This window comes from Sander vitreus, chromosome 10, assembly GCF_031162955.1.
Source record: "Sander vitreus isolate 19-12246 chromosome 10, sanVit1, whole genome shotgun sequence".
NCBI classification, from domain to species: Eukaryota; Metazoa; Chordata; class Actinopteri; order Perciformes; family Percidae; genus Sander; species Sander vitreus.
Genome location: NC_135864.1, coordinates 35,135,225 through 35,155,621, shown reverse-complemented (window position 1 = coordinate 35,155,621; position 20,397 = coordinate 35,135,225). Strand labels below are relative to the sequence as shown.

Genomic DNA, 20,397 nt, shown 5'->3' with positions numbered 1-20,397 from the left:
GTTTGGGGTCCCCTGCTGGAGCTGCTACCCCCGCGACCCGACCCCGGATAAGCGGACGAAGATGGATGGATGGATGGATATACAAGCATCAGTTTACCCCACACATGGTCTCAATATTTGAAGCATAATAAAGAGAAAATCCTTCTTTTACAAAGTCTGGGTCTGTCTTAAATCCTCTACTTTAAGCAGTAATTGCACTTTATGTAAAGTCTATGATGTGTGTGCACAAATTGTAGCCTGTCTCTATTGTCTCTTGTATATAATGTCGTTTTCATATATTTTAAATGTGTAACACCACTTGAGCCACGGTGAAACGTTGTTTAGTTTCACTATATACTGTGTATATGGATGAAATGACAAAACTCACTTGACTTGAATGGATGGAGAGAGGTATCTGGTCTATCATACATGTATTAGACAATTCTGGTAATGTTCTAACATAATGCTTTCACTTCAAAATACAAACTTGTTTACATAACCCACAAGCAATGATTCTTTTAATGCAAGGCATGATGACATATTCTATGGTAATTCCACAGATGCCTTCATTAGTCATAGATGGATGTAGTTGTTTTAGATAAAAAATGATGAACGACATTTAAGAGTTTTTGGGATTGGGATGCCCCCCCCCCCAACTTTTTTTATTTTAACTTATGAAATGTAACAAGTAGGGCTGTCAGCCTTAACGCGATTAAGGGCCAAGCATAACTTGTTAATTTGTTTTAATCGCATGCCGGCATTTATTAATTTATTTTACACTTCACTCGGCTTTGCGGTGTGCCTAAAAGGCTACTATTTTGACCCTTTGCAGCACCTTTACTTATCATCAAGTTGCGATCCTGCTGCTGCAGGCTGCAGGCGTGATGGAGAAAGACAGCAGCTACGCAGTTCTGAATGGCGCTTTTTATTTTCCAAAACTCCCGGACGGCTCGTAGACAAGTCGAAAGCCATATGCACGTTGTGTAAAGCCAAATTAAAATATCACCAAAGCACGTCAAGCTTGAGCTACCTCCTACGGAGCTAAGCATAGTAGTACAGTTAACGTGATGCTACCAGCTAGCATGCTACCCACTCAGGCAAAGCAGTATTTTGGAGAGTGCTACTTGCCGACCTGTTGATGAAACCAAATCCCAAAAAATTACTACAGCTCTTGCGAAACGGGTGGCAACTAACTGCAGACCTGTCAGCATCGTAGAGGACTCGGGTCTTAAAGACGTACTACGGTTGGCATTTTCTGACCTGTCTCGTTGCCGTTGAGGGGGACAGTAGTTTTCATGGATACACAGCCTGTACGACACGGAGAAAGCAGCAACACTGGAACTGCTGCAAGGTGCTGCAAACGCTGTCTCATTAACCGGTGATCACTGGACGTCAGTGAGTAATCAACACTAGTAAGGATAGGGATTTCTAGTTTTTTAGTTAGGTATTTGCAGGAATTGTGCAATAATGACAGATTCACAAATCTTTCTTTTGTTCACAGTAAATAAAGAATAACAAATACAAATCTTAAAGTAAAGTTCATAAAGTCACTTTCTTTGCATTAATTTGATTCCCAGTCAAGATCCACTGGTAACAATTGCTTTCCATTGTTAATATGTACTTAAAAACTGTTCTGAAATGCAAAATAATAGAATTTTAATCATGTGATAAAATATGTGATTAATCACAATTAACTATAGAAATTATATCCAGGATACAAGCGGCTGAAATGGGTTTCCTCAGAAGGGTAGCTGGCATCTCCCTTAGAGATAGGGTGAGAAGCTCAGTCATCCGTGAGGCGCTCGGAGTAGAGCCGCTGCTCCTTCACGTCGAAAGGAGCCATTTGAGGTGGTTCGGGCATCTGGTAAGGATGCCCCCTGGGCGCCTCCCTAGGGAGGTGTTCCAGGCACGTCCAGCTGGGAGGAGGCCTCGTGGAAGACCCAGGACTAGGTGGAGGGATTATATCTCCAACCTGGCCTGGGAACACCTCGGGATCCCCCAGTCGGAGCTGGTTAATGTGGCTCGGGAAAGGGAAGTTTGGGGTCCCCTGCTGGAGCTGCTACCCCCGATACCCGATACCGGATAAGCGGACGAAGATGGATGGATGGAACTATAGAAATTCAGTGATTAATCGCGATTAAATTTTTTTTAGCATTTGACAGCCCTAGTAACAAGTGACAAAACACAGTGAACAAAGTGAGCACAGCATAGTGAAACTGATATGTCACTTCCCTTCGAGTCACCTACCCACCCGCAAATCAACCCAGCACAGGCCCAAAACGGGGACAGACAACACAGACCCATGCACACTGACAAACCAAGAAAACAATAGAGGGGGGGGCAGCTGGCGTCAAATGCAGCAGTCCAGAAGGAGCTCAGTCCTCCAAGTCAGGAAGGAAGCTGAGGGAGTCAACGAGTTCTAGGAAAGGGTTCCATGTCTCTAGGAATGTCGAGATAGATCCTTTCAAAGAAGATCTGAGCTTCTCTAGCTTCAGATTGTCGAGCACCTCTTTAATAGAGGTAAACAATTGATGTGAGTCTAATGGACTTTTTCACCTGTATAAAGGCCTTTACACACCGGGGGCGCTTTTTTTCGTGTGAATAATTTGCACGTCAACATATATTTTTGAACTTTTTTGATCACGAGTACTTTCACAGAGAACGGAAATATTATGCGGCAATAAAGCAATGTAATTTTTTCCGAAACGATAGATTTCTCTGGACTTTTTCGACGTAAATAAAGACATCAACCAATCACGTGTTTCCTGATGATCATAATACAACAACACGGAGGCTGATGTCTGACCAACAGACTGTACAGAGGAAAACTTTACTACTCCAACTATCACAAAGGCAGCGTTTACCAGAGACTTTCTTTCCATTCTTACCTTTCACAATAAAAGCCCTAGAAATATGCTACACTGTTTGGAGTATCATGCAGATCATGCTCATGTTCTACCGGCGAACATTATCATACATGGAATCACAGCATGGTTTGGCAACTTAAAGAGGAACTATGCAGTTTTTTTTTAGCTTAATTTACCTTAACTGAACAGCTTCGGAGTCAGTGGAGCCTGTGAGCGGAAAAACCACCCTTGCAATTTTTGGCCGGCAAGCCGCCGGCCTCAGCATCAGGAAGTATGACGTGATATTAGGTTACGCCATGTAACAAATTGCTTCACGGCACTGCACACAACCAGGAACCGGCTAGCTATAAGAACAAGGTAGCGATGGCGTTTTTCACACTATCGTTATGGCTGAGCCGGCAGAAAAGAAACAGAAAGCTAGGAAAGCATTGTCGGAGGAACAGAGAAAGAGGAAACAGCAGACTGACCGAGAGAGGAGTCAGACACGAGGAAACATAGGAGCTGCCAAATATCTATTCTGAAGCTGTAGTTGGGGCTCTATAGAGAAACTGGCGAGCAAAAAGCCAGAAAACAGCGAAGAAATGGCCAAAACTGCACAGCGCCCCTTTAACAGTGCAGCTAAATAGCAGGCTGGTCACAACAGGTAGCTCCGTTCAGGGGCAGGCAGTGTTCGTTCGCCGGCAGGTTAGTCCATCTGCGGGCAGGCAGCGTCCGTTCGAGGGCAACCAGCCCTCGCGGCCTCGAAACACTCCCGGCCCAGACTCTACCGATTGCCACTGCGCCTCTGCCTTAACAACTGTCAGTTGTTGTCTAGTGTCCTCCAGAGACCAGGGCTCATTTCCCGCGAGTCACGTTTGCTTTCCCCGTTCTTCTTTTCCTTAACCCAACCGTCCGTTATTGTCTGGCGTCCCCCAGAGACCGGGGCTTGTTTCCTGCGAGTCACGTTTGCTTTCTCCGTTCTCCTTTTTAAAATTCAAATATCATTATTTATTATAATCTATATATAATATATATTATATTATAAAGGTGCTGCATTGACGTTTGGGAATGTGCTGCCTGATGTCCGCCACCAGATGGCGCGCCCACGGTGTCAAACGTTTAGCACCGCCCACATTTAGCCCAATCCCGATCTGCGTACTGCAGTCAGGTGCAATTGGCTCATTACCCGGACATTGTCCCGTAATTAAAAAATTGAATTTTTCATTTAAATAACCGTGTCAATGGTAAAAAAAAAAACGGAGCATTCTCTATTATTTAACGGTAAAAAAAACATAACATTCTCTGTGAATCTTACATAAATCCGTAAAATAACAGCAAATGTGCTGGCAGCTCATTACCGGGACTTTGTCCTGTAATTAAACAAATTCAGATTTTCTAATTTAAGGTCCAACTACAGTAAATAAGGAAGACCATTTTTGTTAACTTACAGCAATACAAATTTAACTTTTAACTTGTTAATTAATGGTGTACGTATAGTGGTAATACATTTCGGTAAAACATTTTAAACAAATCTGTGATGAAAAAAAGACTTTTATTAACTCATCTTTTAAAATTCCTTAAAAATACAAAGGACAAAATATATTAGGTTTAACAACATTGTTACAATTTGTCACATTACAAGTTATATCATTATCACGATATTTAACAACATTATTGCACATTTTTCTCATATTGTGCAGCCTTATTTCCCTGGGACCCACACAAATGACCTGTGGCTCTTAGGGACTCACTTAAAACCCCTATCAACGTCACTATCAGAACATGTGTGGATATAGTAAATATGCTTGAGAGCTTTGATGTATTGGACAGAGGCTTAGCATGTTAAAGCGCCCATATTATGCTCATTTTCAGGTTCATAACTGTATTTTAAGGTTGTACCAGAATAGGTTTACATGGTTTAATTTTCAAAAAACACCATATTTTTGTTATACTGCACAGCTCTCTCTCACTGCTGCAGATCCTCTTTTCACTTGTTCTCTGTTTTAGCTACAGAGTGAGACCTCTTTTCTTCTTCTTCTTCTTCTTCTTCTTCTGTACTATCTTTGATTGCACTCGCACATGTGCAGTAGCTCAGATGTAGATCATGTCAGCTAGCTAGCTCCATAGACAGTAAAAGAAAGGCCGTTTCTCCAACTTCAGTCAGTTACAAGGCAGGATTAGCTGGGAGACTTCTAAATGAGGGCGCACATGGAAGTAGTTCTTTTGTAGATTATGGTGAACTTGTGTGTGTTGTAGCAGTGCTTTGCTATTGAGAATGAGGTAGCATGCTAGTGTTAGCATTAGCGTTAGCATGCTAACATATGCTATGAGCTAACAGTTGTGGTTAGCCAGCTCGTTTCGGCTTGTGACATCACAAGCCGTGCCGATTTTGAACAGCTCACTCGGAGACTGAAGGCAGGACACATTCAGAAACCGTATCTCACTCAGAACAGCATGGAGGGATTTTTTACAAAGTTTGTATGTGTGTGGAAGCACCAGAGACACAGAAGAACACCCCAAATCCCAGAAAAAGTGTTTTTGTTCATAATATGGGCACTTTAAACAATAATCTAAGCCACTAACACCCAGTTTTCATACAACAAAAGCAGTAGTTTTATTGGAATTTAAATCATCCATAAATAATGTATGCCTGTGTAAGCCCACATCTGAAGAGTTTGAGTGAAGTTTACATTTTTAAGAAAAATACAGTCTTCCCACTGAAGGTCAACTAGCATCTGAAACCAACTGGCCGATCGATACCATGAACAAGGTGTATGCTGACGAACACAGCGTGTGTACTTCTTTTGTACGTTGACTCTATTTGGAATTTAAAAATGTAGCTGTTTACATTTTAAGTATATCTCAGGCAGAGTATGAAAATATGTTCTACAAATAACACAAGTATAGTTAATTAAACCAGAATGAAATTGAATATGCATTTCATTTCCTACTAAAACCATGTGACATGTCTTTCTCTAGATTAAGTTGCTCCAGTGCAAATAAATCCATATCAGAAGAGGGCAATAAAGAGCAAAAGTGTGCGTATTCAGAATACGTACACAGGCGTAGATGCACAGTAACTGGTTTTTTTGAGGATCTCTCTGAAAACTTGAAAGAAGCATGTAAATAGCCTCTAAAGGCCATTACAGTGAAAATAAAGTGAAGCCGGCTTAAATGTCCTCACTTTGCAAAATGGTCCTCATTTAAAAAAAGTTAATACCCCATGGCTGTCCTCCATAAAGATAGCTGTACACAGACACACATCCTTCTCCTTTCTCTCCATTTGAGATGCTGCTTCTGCTCTAAAACAAAAACAGAATTACTTATTACCAAATTAATAGCAATATACAGTAATAGTAATAATAAAATGAACACTACACATTTAACTGTTTATTTATCGTTTGCCAGAAATGAAATGAGTTAAAGATAGTTTCTTTCTAATACAAAAACGTAAAATTAATAGTTAAAGCTGCAAGCAGCGTTGAGCGGGCTCTCACTCCTTGCAGCACGTCGGGGGTACTGGTGGGATGCCTGGGCGATTTCCTTCAAATGTTGCACACAGTCTCAGCGGAGTACGGGGAATAGCTGTGCCAAGTTTCCTCTCATTCAGAATAACTGTTGCCAAGATACGCAACACTTCCTGTTTTGATTGCCACGTACAGGAAGTCGTCCTCTATAACTTGCGTATTTTTTCAACTATTAAAATTCTTTTTTGTCATGAGGGTCCACCAAGTTTACACGCAAATTTTGGTGCAGATGGGACTCGTGCTCTAGGAGGAGTTACAAAAAGTAGGTTTCTCATATATAGGGATTTTGCCAATTAATAAAAAAAATATATATAAAAAAAAATTTAAACAGGGTTTAAGTTTATTTTACTAGTTTGCACAAGGGATGGGATGGTGGTGGGTTAAGGTTATATACTTTGACACTCTGGGGTGTGCCTGGTATCATTGGAAAGGTGATTGATGTGGGTGTGTTTGTGTATTTGAAAAGTGTTGTATTTTGTAGTTTTTTGGCTTTTTTCTTTGCACTTTTCAAATGGAAATAAAAAAACGCACAGACATATCTGTAGAAAAAAAATCATATAAAATCAATTTTTGAGTCTTTTGGCTTCTGGATTTTTTTCTGTAGTAAGCTGAGACATGTGGCTAATGCCCTGTGTTGTCTGTCAGCTGTCAGATGTGTTTACAGCAGTGTCTTCTAATCATTTTACAGATGTATGACTTGGACGGATATAAAAACCCTCAATTCTAGCCTCTGTAACTCTGTGTCAGTAAGGCCTAGAATCACCCTGACACTTGGAACAAAAACTTGAGAGTGTTTCCTTCCCAATGATACCAGGCACACCCCAGAGTGTCAGAGTATATGGGAGCTGTACCACTTTTAATTTGGGTATGACGTTTAGACCAAAAAGCATGGATTTCAAGTGTTTCTTCAGCCACTTCTGTCTACAACAGTCGAGAAACCTTTTGCAATTATGTAAACACATAATGTAATCTGAAAACTACTGCCCTGGTTAAAACAACAATGTAACTGATCTCAGCTGGTATTCTGTCTGGAATGGAGTGGAATGGACATTTCTAAGTGACCACAAACTTTTGACCGAGTGTGTGTGTGTGTGTGTGTGTGTGTGTGTGTGTGTGTGTGTGTGCACAGTGGGGAGAACAAGTAGTTGATACACTGCCGATTTTGCAGGTTTTCCCACTTACAAAGCATGTAGAAGTCTGTAATTGTTATCATAGGTACTCTTCAACTGTGAGTGACGGTATCTAAAACAAAAATCCAGAAAATCACACTGTATGATTTTTAAGTAATTAATTTGCATTTTATTGCATGACATAAGTATTTGATACATCAGAAAAGCAAAACTTAATATTTGGTACAGAAACCTTTGTTTGAAATTATAGATATCATACGTTTCCTGTAGTTCTTGACCAGGTTTGCACACACTGCAGCAGGGATTTTGGCCCACTTCTCCATACAGACCTTCTCCAGATCCTTCAGGTTTTGGGGCTGTCGCTGAGCAATACGGACTTTCAGCTCCCTCCAAAGATTTTCTATTGGGTTCAGGTCTGGAGACTGGTTAGGCCACTCCAGAACCTTGAGATGCTTCTTACGGAGCCACTCCTTAGTTGCCCTGGCTGTGTGTTTCGGGTCGTTGTCATGCTGGAAGACCCAGCCACGACCCATCTTCAATGCTCTTACTGAGGGAAGGAGGTTGTTGGCCAAGATCTCGCAATACATGGCTCCATCCATCTTCCCCTCAATACGGTGCAGTCGTCCTGTCCCCTTGCAGAAAAGCATCCCCAAAGAATGATGTTTCCACCTCCATGCTTCACGGTTGGAATGGTGTTCTTGGGGTTGTACTCATCCTTCTTCTTCCTCCAAACACGGCGAGTGGAGTTTAGACCAAAAAGCTCTATTCTTTGTCTCATCAGACCACATGACCTTCTCCCATTCCTCCTCTGGTTCATCCAGATGGTAATTGGCAAACCTCAGACGGGCCTGGACATGCGCTGGCTTGAGCAGGGGGACCTTGCGTACGTGGCAGAATTTTAATCCATGACGGCGTGGTGTGTTACTAATGGTTTTCTTTGAGACTGTGGTCCCAGCTCTCTTCAGGTCATTGACCAGGTCCTGCCGTGTAGTTGTGGGCTGATCCCTGACCTTGCTCATGATCATTTATGCCCCACGAGGTGAGATCTTTAATGGAGCCCCAGACCGAGGGAGATTGACAGTCATCTTGAACTTCTTCCATTTTCTAATAATTGCGCCAACAGTTGTTGCCTTCTCACCAAGCTGCTTGCCTATTGTCCTGTAGCCCATCCCAGCCTTGTGCAGGTCTACAATTTTATCCCTGATGTCCTTAAACAGCTCTCTGGTCTTGGCCATTGTGGAGAGGGTGGAGTCTGTTTGAGTGTGTGGACAGGTGTCTTTTATACAGGTAACAAGTTCAAACAGGTGCAGTTAATACAGGTAATGAGTGGAGAACAGGAGGGCTTCTTAAAGAAAAACTAACAGGTCTGTGAGAGCCGGAATTCTTACTGGTTGGTAGGTGATCAAATACTTGTCATGCAATAAAATGCAAATTAATTATTTAAAAATCATACAATGTGATTTTCTGGATTTTTGTTTTAGATTCCGTCTCTGTTGAAGAGACAGTTGAAGAGTACCGATGTTAAAAATTACAGACCTCTACATGCTTTGTAAGTAGGAAAACCTGCAAAATAGGCAGTGTATCAAATACTTGTTCTCCCCACTGTATGTATGTATGTACTCTCAATATCAATATATTTATGCACCATTCGTCTAAAAAGTTAATATCTAAATCATAAGGCCGGCTCCAACATTAGTGGAGGACTCTGAAGAAGCTTTCAGGCTTCCTTCCTCTCCTGCACTCAAGTAGCCTTTTATAAGTTATCATGTTAACTTCTTGGTTGCAGGAACCATTGCACCAGGCGTCATCAGGATCTTCCACTTAATCTTCTCAAAGAGCTGCAACTACAACATTTATTGTCATCATGTAGTAATGTGTGGATTATTGTCTGGATGAATGGATTAGTTGTTTGGTTTCTAAAATGTGGATCAGTGTTTCCCAAAGCCCAAGATAACGTCCTCACGTCTTGTTTTGTCCACAACTCAAAGATCTTCAGTTTCCTGTCCCATAGGAGAGAAGACACTAGAACATATTCACATTTAACAAGCTGAAATCACACAAGTTTACCTGTTTTCAATGAAAAAATGACTTGCATGCAAAGTGTGTTAATTCAGAGGGTTCTTAACCTATGTTAATATATATTTCTGCGTGATTTAGCGCGCCTGTGGTTGGTTTGGTGGGTTGTGTCGACCTCCATCTCCACCTCTGTCCCAGTGATTACTAAATGTTAACCCCTCCCTGGTTTGTCATTAATCACATCTGAAGCTCAGCTGGTGCCGAGTGATGGCTGATGTTTGCAAATCAATTCCTCTGCTGTTAATGTGGAAGAGGGAAAACCTCCTAAAAGCTATAAGAGCGGCCGCTTTAGCTGATTAGGAGGGGCTGGTTGTGTATTTGTCACCAGAATAAACAGATCGACAGAGAGATCTCTCTGTCACAGTATCTCGTTTGAAGAAACTCCAACACAATGCAGAAGTTTGTCAAGATGAGAATAATTAAGTGTTTATGTTTCCAGTACTAACACTTCATAAAGGAGACACCTGAAACCAAACCAGGAGCTTCTGTAACCCAAACCTGAGGACTGTTGAAGAAAACCATCCCCTTTAAGAAGCAGACATGAGGACTGTGGGGCTGTTGAAGAAGAAAACCATCCCCTTTAAGAAGCACAGGCCTTCTGGAGATGGAACAGCACAACTACTTTACAAATCAGAATCAAAATGGGAAGTTTAATCATTCAAATATGTCCGTTATCTTGTAAAATTGGCCCATTTTAAAGGCTGTTGAAAGTGAACCTCCTTTCCTACGATGCGACCACTTGAGGTCACTGTTCACCAAGGATAACCCCCCCATCATGTTCAAGCTAACTGACTGCAGGAGACTTCTCTCTTTAGGTCTCCTCACATGTTCACCAAGGATAATCCCCCCCCAATCATGTTTAAGATAACTGACTGCAGGAGACTTCTCTCTTTAGGTCTCCTCACATGCTCACCAAGGATAACCCACTGTTGTGTTCAAGCTGACTGACTGCAGGAGGCTTCTCTCTTTAGTTTCAATGGAATCACAAGTTGACAAGAATCCTGGGATCAAAATCTTCTCTGAAACAAAATGAGACACTCGACAATGAGTCACATGTGTAGTTTATTTTAAAAGTATTCAGTTTGGAGCAAACTGGAGTTCACTTGGACATCCAGCTACTGGGTTAGGGTTAGGGTGGGGTTAGGGTTACAGTAGGTTAGCATGTTCTAAAACAAAGCCACAAAAACACCAAAAAAGGAGACAAAAATGTAAAAAAAAAACTGACATAAATGGAAAAACAGGCCAGAAATATTCAATGATGCAAGATGAGATACTTTGACGTGTGTTGTGTATTTGTAGCATACTGTATACTCTTAACACAGTTTTGAAGATGAACTGTAACATTATCATGCAGGAGTGGAGAGGGAAACACTGCCAGATCCATGAAATCCACTTCAGATTATTGACCTTTTCAAAGCTAAATATGCATTTGTATTAAAGAGCAATTTACCAAGCTAAATGCATGAACAAAGTTGGCTCTCCCAGCTGCATGAACATGTCTAATGATTACTATTATTATCATCCCATAAATGGACAGAGTAAGGATGAAAATGTTACTTTTGCATCCAGATGAGGGCATGTTTTTGTATCTTTTAGCTAAAAGTTTGATAACTACCTGTGCTGTCTTTAAATAACTACACCACTTGCCTCAACACATTCTGGTTACTAAGCAACCATCTATACTATAAGGCCATATGTTGAGTCATTGATGTGTCCGCAATGGTCCAGGTGCACAGATTATGTCTTACGAAAAGAGCAACCTCTGCAATCATAACGTGTTTTTGTACATCTTACTTAATTGAAGTGCAGTGTGTAATTGTTCATAACTCAGAGATTTTATTAAAACAAGCTGTCCTCTGTGGCAGATCCAAAATGCTGTTGACTCCTCCTTACATAAAGTAGAGTAGAGAAGCTTTTTAACAAGGTCTACTGCCAAGGTATTGGTTTCTGCTTTACTATCTCAGATATACGTTCTTACTATAACAACAAGCTGTTCTATCGTCAGTCTACTGCTTGTATGTCTGGCCAGACTCCGTTCAGTGGTTTTCTCCTGTTGTTAGCAGTTGTCGTCCTCCAGGACGTCTGGGTGTTCCTCCCAGAACTGCTCTCCGATAATGTCACAGTGGTGGGCCTGCACCCCCCTCCTGCTGCGAGTCACGGCCACGTCCTTCTCCTCTTCGTTCAGGAGCTTAATGCGTTTGAGGACAGTTTCATCTCGCTGGACATAAAAAAATGAGGAATAGGATTAGTGCAATTAAAAACAACTTAAAGGAATAGTTCAACAATTTGGGAAATATCACTCTCATATCTGTCCAAAGACTCAGGCAGTTTACAGACTTCAGAAAGTCACTGCACTCAGCTAAGAAATAGTCCAGTCCAGTTTAAAGTCTTTATGCTAAGCTAACGGACAGATATGAGATTGGTTTCAATCTTCTTGCAAAAAACAAAAAGCTAATTTGCGTACATGACTATGAAAAATAGAAACACTACAAAATAGACAAAAACATTTGTGAAGCCAGGAATAACAAAGCAGTACATGAACATGCACAGAAGAAATTTCAGCTTCACAAAACATCAACAGTAAATGTTAAGGGTAACACTTTATATTAAGGTACACATTACTGTAACTAGTCATATAAAAGCACATATTAAAGCCCTTATTCTGCATGACCATATTCCATCCATAAGCTAATAGTTTTCCCTCAATAACCTTATAAGTACTGCTTATCAATAGTAAATAAGGAAGTTGTTGCATCCTAATATGCTCTGCTCAATATTGGCCTTATAAGGTGGTAGTCATTCTCCCTGTATAAATATGCAGCTCTCACTCATGTTCCCCGTTCTAAAGTGAGGTCTGGCTCATAACTAATTCACTAGTTATTTCACCTTTTAACCCACACAGGTTATTTTTTCTAAAGTTGCCTCTTCTTCACACTTAGTAAATCCATTATCGCACAAAAGTACAACATGTCAGAATCAAGCCTGGGCCGCTGCTAAGGACTCAGCCTAACATGGGGTGCATGCTCTATCAGGTGAGCTACCCGGGCACCCCAACAGACCTATTCTTAAGTGACGGATCACACCTTGAAAAAATGGAGGCTACTGTAAGTATATGATCGGTTTGACAATGTATAGTATGGGATGATTATATGCACTTGTAGTCCTGTCAGTAACACTGAATGTGTACCATTCCATATCCTACACCTAATGACGAAGACTAGGCAGAAAACTGATGTTGTAGTCTCTGGTGCTGCTGCCTGGCTGGTCATCAGATGTGGGATTTAGGGTGCTAAATGAATCCTAGAATATTGACATGGGTCAGTATGTATATAAGCATGTCATACAGTATGATAACAAATACATAGAGATATAGCTTTGTGATCCTTGTGATTTGTTCTTAGCCTTGAAGAAACTTTAAAAAATGTTTTTAAATCTCTGAAATGGTCCATTGATAAAGGAGATCTTTCTACTCGTGCTGACTTTGTTCTTCTACCACTGAATGTAAATAGAACTTGTGCATCTCAATAGACCTCCATTTTTTCAAGGTGTAAGCTATCACTTAAGAATAGGTCTGAGGTTGAGGTGTCCCAGTAGCTCCTCTGGTAAAGCGTGCCTCTAGAACTGTTGTGCTATAATGGGTGTACTAAGTGTGTTTTGCAGCTCACCTTTTCCCAGATGAGAGTAGTGCCTTTCCTGTGGAGGGCAGGTTCAGTGTTGTAGTTGATATCAAACTCAGAGAACAGGATCTCATTTTTGTCTGAAGCTAATGTTCCCTGGAGGGAGACATAACACAGTTAGACGTATTCATGTCAATATTACAAAAATGTGCATATGGAAAAAATCAGCTCATACGAAATGCCTCACTGAAAAAGTCATTTTAAGGCCTTTTTTACAGTCACCGCAGCCAACCTGTCGTGTGCCAATGTGACGTCAAAATGACGTAGATCTCGCTGGCACGCCAGGATTTTGAGTGCGCGACCAGTGGGTGCACTCTATTTTTTTCAGCGGCGCGCGACAAAGCGGAAGCAGGAAGCATGGACGAGTTCGAGGGCAACGTGATTAGGGTTGGGCATCGAGAAACGATTCCTACTTGGAATCATTTCAAATATTACGATTCCATCGGAATAGTTTCTTTATTGGAATCATTTGGAATCATTTAGAGGATTTGGTTTCAAATCCAATCATCGCTTCCCAATTTAATATGTGCAAGTTCTGGTTTCTGTAGCGGCCAGGTGCTTGTTGTGATGCCTTGGAGCACAGTAAGCAGCGCTCTAGCCTGGCTTTATTTTACGTTGAAAAAGCAGTAAAACTGCAAACCACCATTAACTCAAAATAAAAAACTTTCCTCTTATTTGTGAAAATAGGCATGTGACCCGTTTCAACTCCACACCTCAAAGAATCGGAATCGAGAATCGTCAAGAACCGGAATCGAAAGGAAGAATCGGAATTGGAATCAGAATCATTAAAATCTAAACGATGCCCAACCCTAAACGTGATGCCAGGACTCTCAGAGTGACTGCAGGTCTCTCTGGTAAATTTACTGGGTTAAGATGAGCTCTTTTATGGTGAATGAAAGGCTTGATCCACCAAGTAGCTCATCCAATCAAATCAAAACATTGAGGTCAATGCTGCTGCCAGTTCTGCCGTTGTTTAGCTTTTTCTTCTTCTTCTTCTGGTCCGTAGAAAGAGCAAAGTCAGTAGCCTTTCCTCATTAGCGACACCTCTGTTCAGGAGAAGACTGCAGCTAATGTCGCAACCATCAGCGCGGGTATGAACAGTCACGGCGCTCCCATGATGTCACACTGGCGTGCGACAGGTCGGCTGCGGCGAGTATACCGGACGCCTTACCATCCACAACACCAACAAAACCATTGAATTGACCACACCAGCCACTGGTTGTATTCTTGTTTTGTTGTTTGAATAAGTAAATCCACTGATGGTATGAGCTAGTATAAGGAAGTCTTCTGTGGCATTTTTGTCCCTAAAGAAATGTTTTTAAAGTGATAAAAGGGAACTAGTAAGCATGACAGTTGGGCTGTGAATGACTCATGTTGCCCAAACATCCAGCCAGAATTACAATTTTCACAACTCGTCAGCTGTCATTACTTCATCTGAGTTTCCCCTCAAAGCCCAGCAGAGAACGGAGAGACTTCCAGAGAACAGCTGTGTCAGTCAGTGGCAGTATTCCAACAAGAATAAGCCACAAGTAAATAATGTGGTGACCATGTGAATATGCACAAAAAATGGGTCATTTAAATGTAGTCACATGTATACATGCCACTGCATTCCCCCCCCGACATTCAGAACCAAGTCTTTGTGATAACATAACAAATTCTAAATAGTTACTGTATATCATTAAAGTTTACACAAGTACTTTTGATCACAAACACAAAATAATTTGCACTTAAGTTGCAACATGGATAACAAAGCTAAAGTCTGTTTATTTGCTAATACCTAATTAATTAATCAAACAACTGACTGCTAATTTTGTCAATGATTAATTTCCTGTCTGATTAATCAGCTAATTCCTTCACCAGGAATCCTCTTTATCAATTGTTTATTATCTTTTGAAGATCTCACTGTTCTTCTCTGGTTCTTATTCTGATATTTATAGAAACACAATAAGTAGTGGTATTCCCCTTTGATATTATTATAACATATATTGTATAAATACATTTACACACAAACACATATTAATTAACTTAAGATTGTGTTTTGCTCTCACCTTTAAGCGATCCTCTGCCTGGGCTGTGGTGAGCCCCCCCTTTTGTACTAAAGTCCAAAACACTGTGTTGTACAAATTATTGATGTGACCTGAAAGACACAAAAACACAGCCTGACATCTTTTCCCCTCGTCAGTTTAATACACAGATCCCTCTAGGAGTCAGACGCGTGACTTTGTAAAACAGTCAGAGCGCAGTATGCACTTACAATCTGCTTGCCTCCAGCTGAGGTAGTCTCTGAGGTTGTGGTTGCTAGGATACAGGACCACACGTCCATCAAAGCCTGGGGGGTACAAGAGGGGCTGTTCCCCAAAAAACTCCTTCCAGTAAAACACATATGAGGAAGAGAACTGCGAGGCCACATGGGTCATGAGCTTACTGCCAGAAGAGAAAGAGAGAGAAATCAATTCTGAGAAAATACAACAATACATGAAAAGATTGTATGGAGATGACATTATGGCAAAACCTTGGTACCTGGCTCGCCTTTTAAACCAGGTGGAGGTCCTCTTGAAAACAAAGCTGAACTCGTCACTTTGACCATAAGCGATGACGATATCCTCGAGCTGTTCCATGACAGAGCGTGCACTCTGGCTCATCAGGCCCAAGGCTCTGTTGTCATTGGGCTTTGTAAACTCGTGCTGCTCTGCAAACCTGAAACAGAATGCACCAAGAAACTCAGAACAACAGAGAGAGGAATCATCATCACAGAGACATGTGCAGCCTAAAGAGGACACTCACTTGTGGAAGTTGCGCCCGTCCAGTCTCACAACAATGTAGCAGTTTCGTAGACACGTGTCATCTGTTTCAAAGTTGCGCACATACTCAAACTTGCTCTTGGCCATGTTGCTGGGAGCGGTAAAAAGACAGGCCAACGGTCTGAGAACACCACACCTGAAACGTCCACCAAATCTACAAGCCTTTCCAATCAGCATGAGGGGGCTCCTGAAAACAACACACACACACACACACACACACACACACACACACACACACACACACACGCACAATATATTACACCCATTCACAGCAGGTATGGAGTAGTCATATTTACAGCCAAAATAATCCAACAGAATATCAATACTGCTGATACAAAGTCTGGTTTTGAGTAACGACGTCAGTAGGATCCATCATCCATCCCGTGTTAGGACACATGACACACAACACTTAACTACACGTGGATGCTGTCATGTGTGGTGTTAGTCCAATGCAGCTAACGTTACAGTAACCAGCAAGTTAGCTAACGTTATTTCATCGTTAATATCTAGCTATGTTAGTTACACAAACACCGTTAATTGATTTAGTAGTATAATACAGCGATCAACTTATATCTATATATATTCTGAGACAGTTGTCACCTCACACACACGTTGGTTTGTTTACAGTCCGTCAACGAATTCTGTCGTAGTGATGCCGCAGACGCTACGAACATTGGTTCCGGAGCGCGAGTCTAAAACTAACAACAATGAATTAAAAACAAATAGCTTATTGTTGTCAGTTGATTGTTTGCCCGATCATCAATTGATTATGGTGCTGTTGCATTGGATAATCGATGAAGAAAAACTTCTATTTACATAGAAGCAACCTAATTATGTTTAATTTGTATTTTAGCGCCATCCTGTGGTAAAGGAAGGGCGAGTGCAATCAAAGATCGTGTATGAGTAAGTGGTTACGGAAGGCTAGGCTGTTTCCTGTGGGAATCAGTTGAGTTTCCAAATTATGTTTACATAAGTAGGCTATAACTATAACTACAGGTTTTCTTTTTTGAAAACCACACAAAAATAACGCTTGCGGGATTGAAACGCACCACTTGACTGACGTGCTCTAGTCTAGGATGTGTGCCGGCCGGGTCTCTTGAAATATGTGCAGAGTGAAAGCTCAGCCTGAAAAGACAACACCTTATTACCCAGGATTCTTCGCTTCACCGTGAGCTCATCTGCGGCTGTTTAAAACATGGAGGAGAGGGAAAGAAAAGGTGTGAAGTCAGACAGTAAAGAAAATGTATCTGCAACCTGCTCGAGTACAGCATTAGTAGCGGACCATGAACCAGAGGCGGACCGTAAAGCTGGGGGTGATGACGCAGATAAAATAGATGTCTGCTCTGATGACTTCGACCCCCTCTTGGCCTTGTACGCGCCCACTGTACAGCTTCCTGTTCCAAATGTCAAAAGTTTCAACAATGTGGCAGCGTACGAGAGCTTTCTGAAAGGCGGCCGGGGCAGAGCCAAACCGGAGAATGTGGAGAAAAGGCGGCTAAAGGCGATGAAAGGGGCGGCGGACCCGGAGCGCATCGAAAGGCTGAAGAAGCTCATTGTGAACAAACGGCCAGAGGAGGAGGGGGAAAGCAGTGGGACACCGCGGAGAAGGAGGCACAAGCCCCAGAAAAATGTCCTGACGAGGATGCCCTGTAGGTTTAACCACTACTGCTACATCAACAGTTAGTTGGGACTCCTTAGAAGGGTGTTAACATACGTTTAGTGTATGCAGTATTAGGGATCAGTTTGGTAACACAACACAGTTACTCAAATATAGGTATTAATTCTGTCATCATATTTTTCATTTCAGACTGATACCTGACGTCATTTTTTTACCTTTTATTCCAGGTCAATGTCCTGTTTTTCATGTGGGAAACCAAACCTGTAGAATTCAACTGACTAATGAATTATTACCATGAAGCTGACATAACAGTATATAGATGTGTGTTGTTTGTGACGATTATTTTAAATAGTTGAGCAATTTTTTTTGTTTTGATTTTTAAAGTCAATGTAAGGTAGGGTTGTCAATTTCGTTTTCTTTTTTTTCTTTTTTCTTTTTTTTTTTACCAGTAATCCACTAATGTTTATGAGAAAATGTCTAGAAATATAAGAAAATAGTGTTACCATTTCCCAGAGCCCATTCAGCCAAATGCATTTAAAAATAGCTTATGGCCAGCCTACAGTCCAAACTAAGATATTATCCATTCACAATGCTATGAATCTGCCAATAATTGTGAATCCTCATATTTCAGAAGCTGGAAGCAGTGGATATTTGTACACCATCTTAAAGTTAAAATCTCGTAGTAACTTTAGCATGGCAGAAATCTTTTTGTGCTCCCTTCTATAATTTATTGGTTGTAGAGACAGTTGTGTAACCCGCATGTCGTGTGTTTTCTTCAGTATGTGAAGGCAGTCCGTTGGGGCAGTTGTACCGGTGTGTTGAGAAGAGGATACGGGTCAAAGTTCACATCAGGACCTTCAAGGGACTGAGGGGAGTGTGCTCTGGCTTTGTCGTGGCCTTCGACAAGTTCTGGAACATGGTGAGCTGCTCTCACACTCACTCTCATTCAATTCTCACTTGACTCCGCCATATGCCCAATCTGAAACAATCCACAACATATATTATAACCAAGTTGGAAGTTGATGTCTTAAGATCGTGCTTTCACCATTTGTTTTTCTTTGTCTTTGTCAGGCAATGGTAGATGTAGATGAGACATACAGAGAGCCTCTGCTTGGAGAGGCATTCTACCATGAAAAGGCCCTCACCATCTCACGGGTAGGCACTAGTTTTCAATGTATATCTGACTGAAATATGTTTCTTACTCTGTAATAGTCAGAGTAACAATCTGTGAAATGAATGTCCTGTTTGATTTGGTGATGCCCAGAAAACTTCAGTTTGGATTAAAAAGCCAGTGACAAATAATTGCCACTGCAATCTAGCTTCATGCTGCGATGGTGCGAGTAGTTTTCCACACAGCAGGGCACAGTGAAGTTGGTTACCTTGCTGAGGACTTGGACGTGTGCATCAAACTCTTCATCTTACTGTAGCTGCTCCTTCTGGTTTCATTGCTCCCTGAAATATTTAAAACCGATCCGCTGTCTGACCATTGTCTTGTAGACACGTTTGATGAATGCTGTCTCTGGTTTTTGTGACTGCTTCACAATAAAAGCTGTCCCACCTTTATTATGAACTTGCAGCAGTAGGAAATCGTGGCGTGTTTGCATTAATAGTAATACAGCTCTGATGAGTGCATTGGCAGAGCCAATTTTCAATTAGATCAAATTTCAAACAGTAATGCTGGATTGTATGCGTATGTTTCTGTGAATCCCTCCTGCGTAGGCAGGTAATTTGGATCCTGCGCAGGCGCATCCCGCAAATAACACTGATTATTATATACAGAGGAAATTACATAATGTACATTTGTTGAATGGCCACTGCTGAATAATGCCAACCATAGATAGTATCAAATGGGGTTTGATTTCTTAAAAAATAGAACCTAAAGCTTTAAATTGAATCCACAAATGTTAATGTGACTGAGCTCTCTGTGCAGCTCTTTGAGAAGCTGATTCTCCAGGAGAGCCCAGGAGGTGACGAGCCAGCAAAGAAACACGAAGACCAGGAAACAGCCAGCAAGCATCAGCCTTCGAACTCCAAAAGTACTCCAAAAAACCTGTCTGCTCACCCTACTAGCAAGAGGGACAGCATTACGGAGTCCAAACTGTCAGACAAAATCAAACAGGACAAACACAAAGTCTCGCTGAAAGCCCAGGGTCTGGAGGTCTGTCAGAAGAAAGACTCCCAGACGTATGGCAAGGTCCACACACGCCACATCAACCAGCTTTTCATCCGGGGTGAGAACGTTATCCTGGTTAACCCACAGCCACTCTGACTATCCTCTCTGTTTGATATGTACCCTGGATAAAAGAAAGGTGGGCTACGACCACAATCAATTTGATGCTGAACATCTGTAGTAATAGGTGTGAAATGCTGTAGATGAGCTGCCAGAGATGTGATTGAATTGGATTCAGAAGAATCAAAAACAACTGTTATATCATATTGATATGGAGGGTTTTTTCTGCCCACCAGAGAAATCCTCTTGATTTTGATAAATAAAAGCTTCTCAGTTCTAATTATAGTGATTTCTTGTCTTGATTTCTTTTGTCTGACAGCCACTAAAGGAAATTTATTTTGACACCGTTATGCCACAGCATTAATAACTGTTTGTGTTATGGTTATTACCCAGCAGGTGGCAGCATAAACACATTAGTGCCATCTGTGAGGCCATTGTCATCTCAAAGAGCTTGTCCCTTTATGTTGCTTTTCCCCGTTAGTTTGAACAGGAATGACAGCGCAGTCTCAGCGG

The 20,397-nt window shown here is 41.4% G+C and overlaps 2 protein-coding genes across 7 annotated transcripts; one reads left to right on the top strand and one right to left on the bottom strand.

Moving 5' to 3' along the window:
* Positions 1-10,816: 10,816 nt before the first annotated feature.
* thg1l (tRNA-histidine guanylyltransferase 1-like) lies at positions 10,817-17,275 on the bottom strand. 6 transcript variants are annotated; one of them, XM_078261300.1, is made up of 7 exons: positions 17,185-17,275; positions 16,020-16,223; positions 15,756-15,932; positions 15,490-15,659; positions 15,284-15,372; positions 13,224-13,331; positions 10,817-11,776 (listed from the first exon to the last, which is right to left on the bottom strand). In XM_078261300.1, the coding sequence occupies exons 2-7, from the start codon at positions 16,211-16,213 to the stop codon at positions 11,615-11,617; spliced, it is 900 nt and encodes a 299-aa protein (XP_078117426.1). In that variant the 5' UTR covers positions 16,214-16,223; positions 17,185-17,275; the 3' UTR covers positions 10,817-11,614. The 6 variants fall into 6 exon arrangements, with proteins under 6 accessions (XP_078117426.1, XP_078117428.1, XP_078117424.1 ...); XM_078261302.1 differs by lacking the exon at positions 17,185-17,275 and adding an exon at positions 17,086-17,147; XM_078261298.1 differs by lacking the exon at positions 17,185-17,275 and adding an exon at positions 16,637-16,744.
* lsm11 (LSM11, U7 small nuclear RNA associated) lies at positions 17,232-20,164 on the top strand. The gene is made up of 4 exons (XM_078261296.1): positions 17,232-17,685; positions 18,434-18,573; positions 18,726-18,809; positions 19,585-20,164. Exons 1-4 carry the CDS (start codon positions 17,232-17,234, stop codon positions 19,921-19,923), a joined length of 1,017 nt encoding a protein of 338 aa, XP_078117422.1. The 3' UTR covers positions 19,924-20,164.
* Positions 20,165-20,397: the final 233 nt, after the last annotated feature.

Coding starts and splice junctions, on each gene's coding strand:
- lsm11 (XM_078261296.1), top strand. CDS start 17,232: ATGGAGGAGAGGGAAAGAAAAGGTGTGAAGTCAGACAGTAAAGAAAAT. Junction 17,686..18,433: donor TGTCCTGACGAGGATGCCCT/GTAGGTTTAACC, acceptor TGTTTTCTTCAG/TATGTGAAGGCAGTCCGTTG. Junction 18,810..19,584: donor AGGCCCTCACCATCTCACGG/GTAGGCACTAGT, acceptor CTCTCTGTGCAG/CTCTTTGAGAAGCTGATTCT.
- thg1l (XM_078261298.1), bottom strand. CDS start 16,710: ATGTTCGTAGCGTCTGCGGCATCACTACGACAGAATTCGTTGACGGAC. Junction 15,660..15,755: donor TGGTTTAAAAGGCGAGCCAG/GTACCAAGGTTT, acceptor CTCTTCTGGCAG/TAAGCTCATGACCCATGTGG. Junction 11,777..13,223: donor CTACTCTCATCTGGGAAAAG/GTGAGCTGCAAA, acceptor TTTTATGTCCAG/CGAGATGAAACTGTCCTCAA.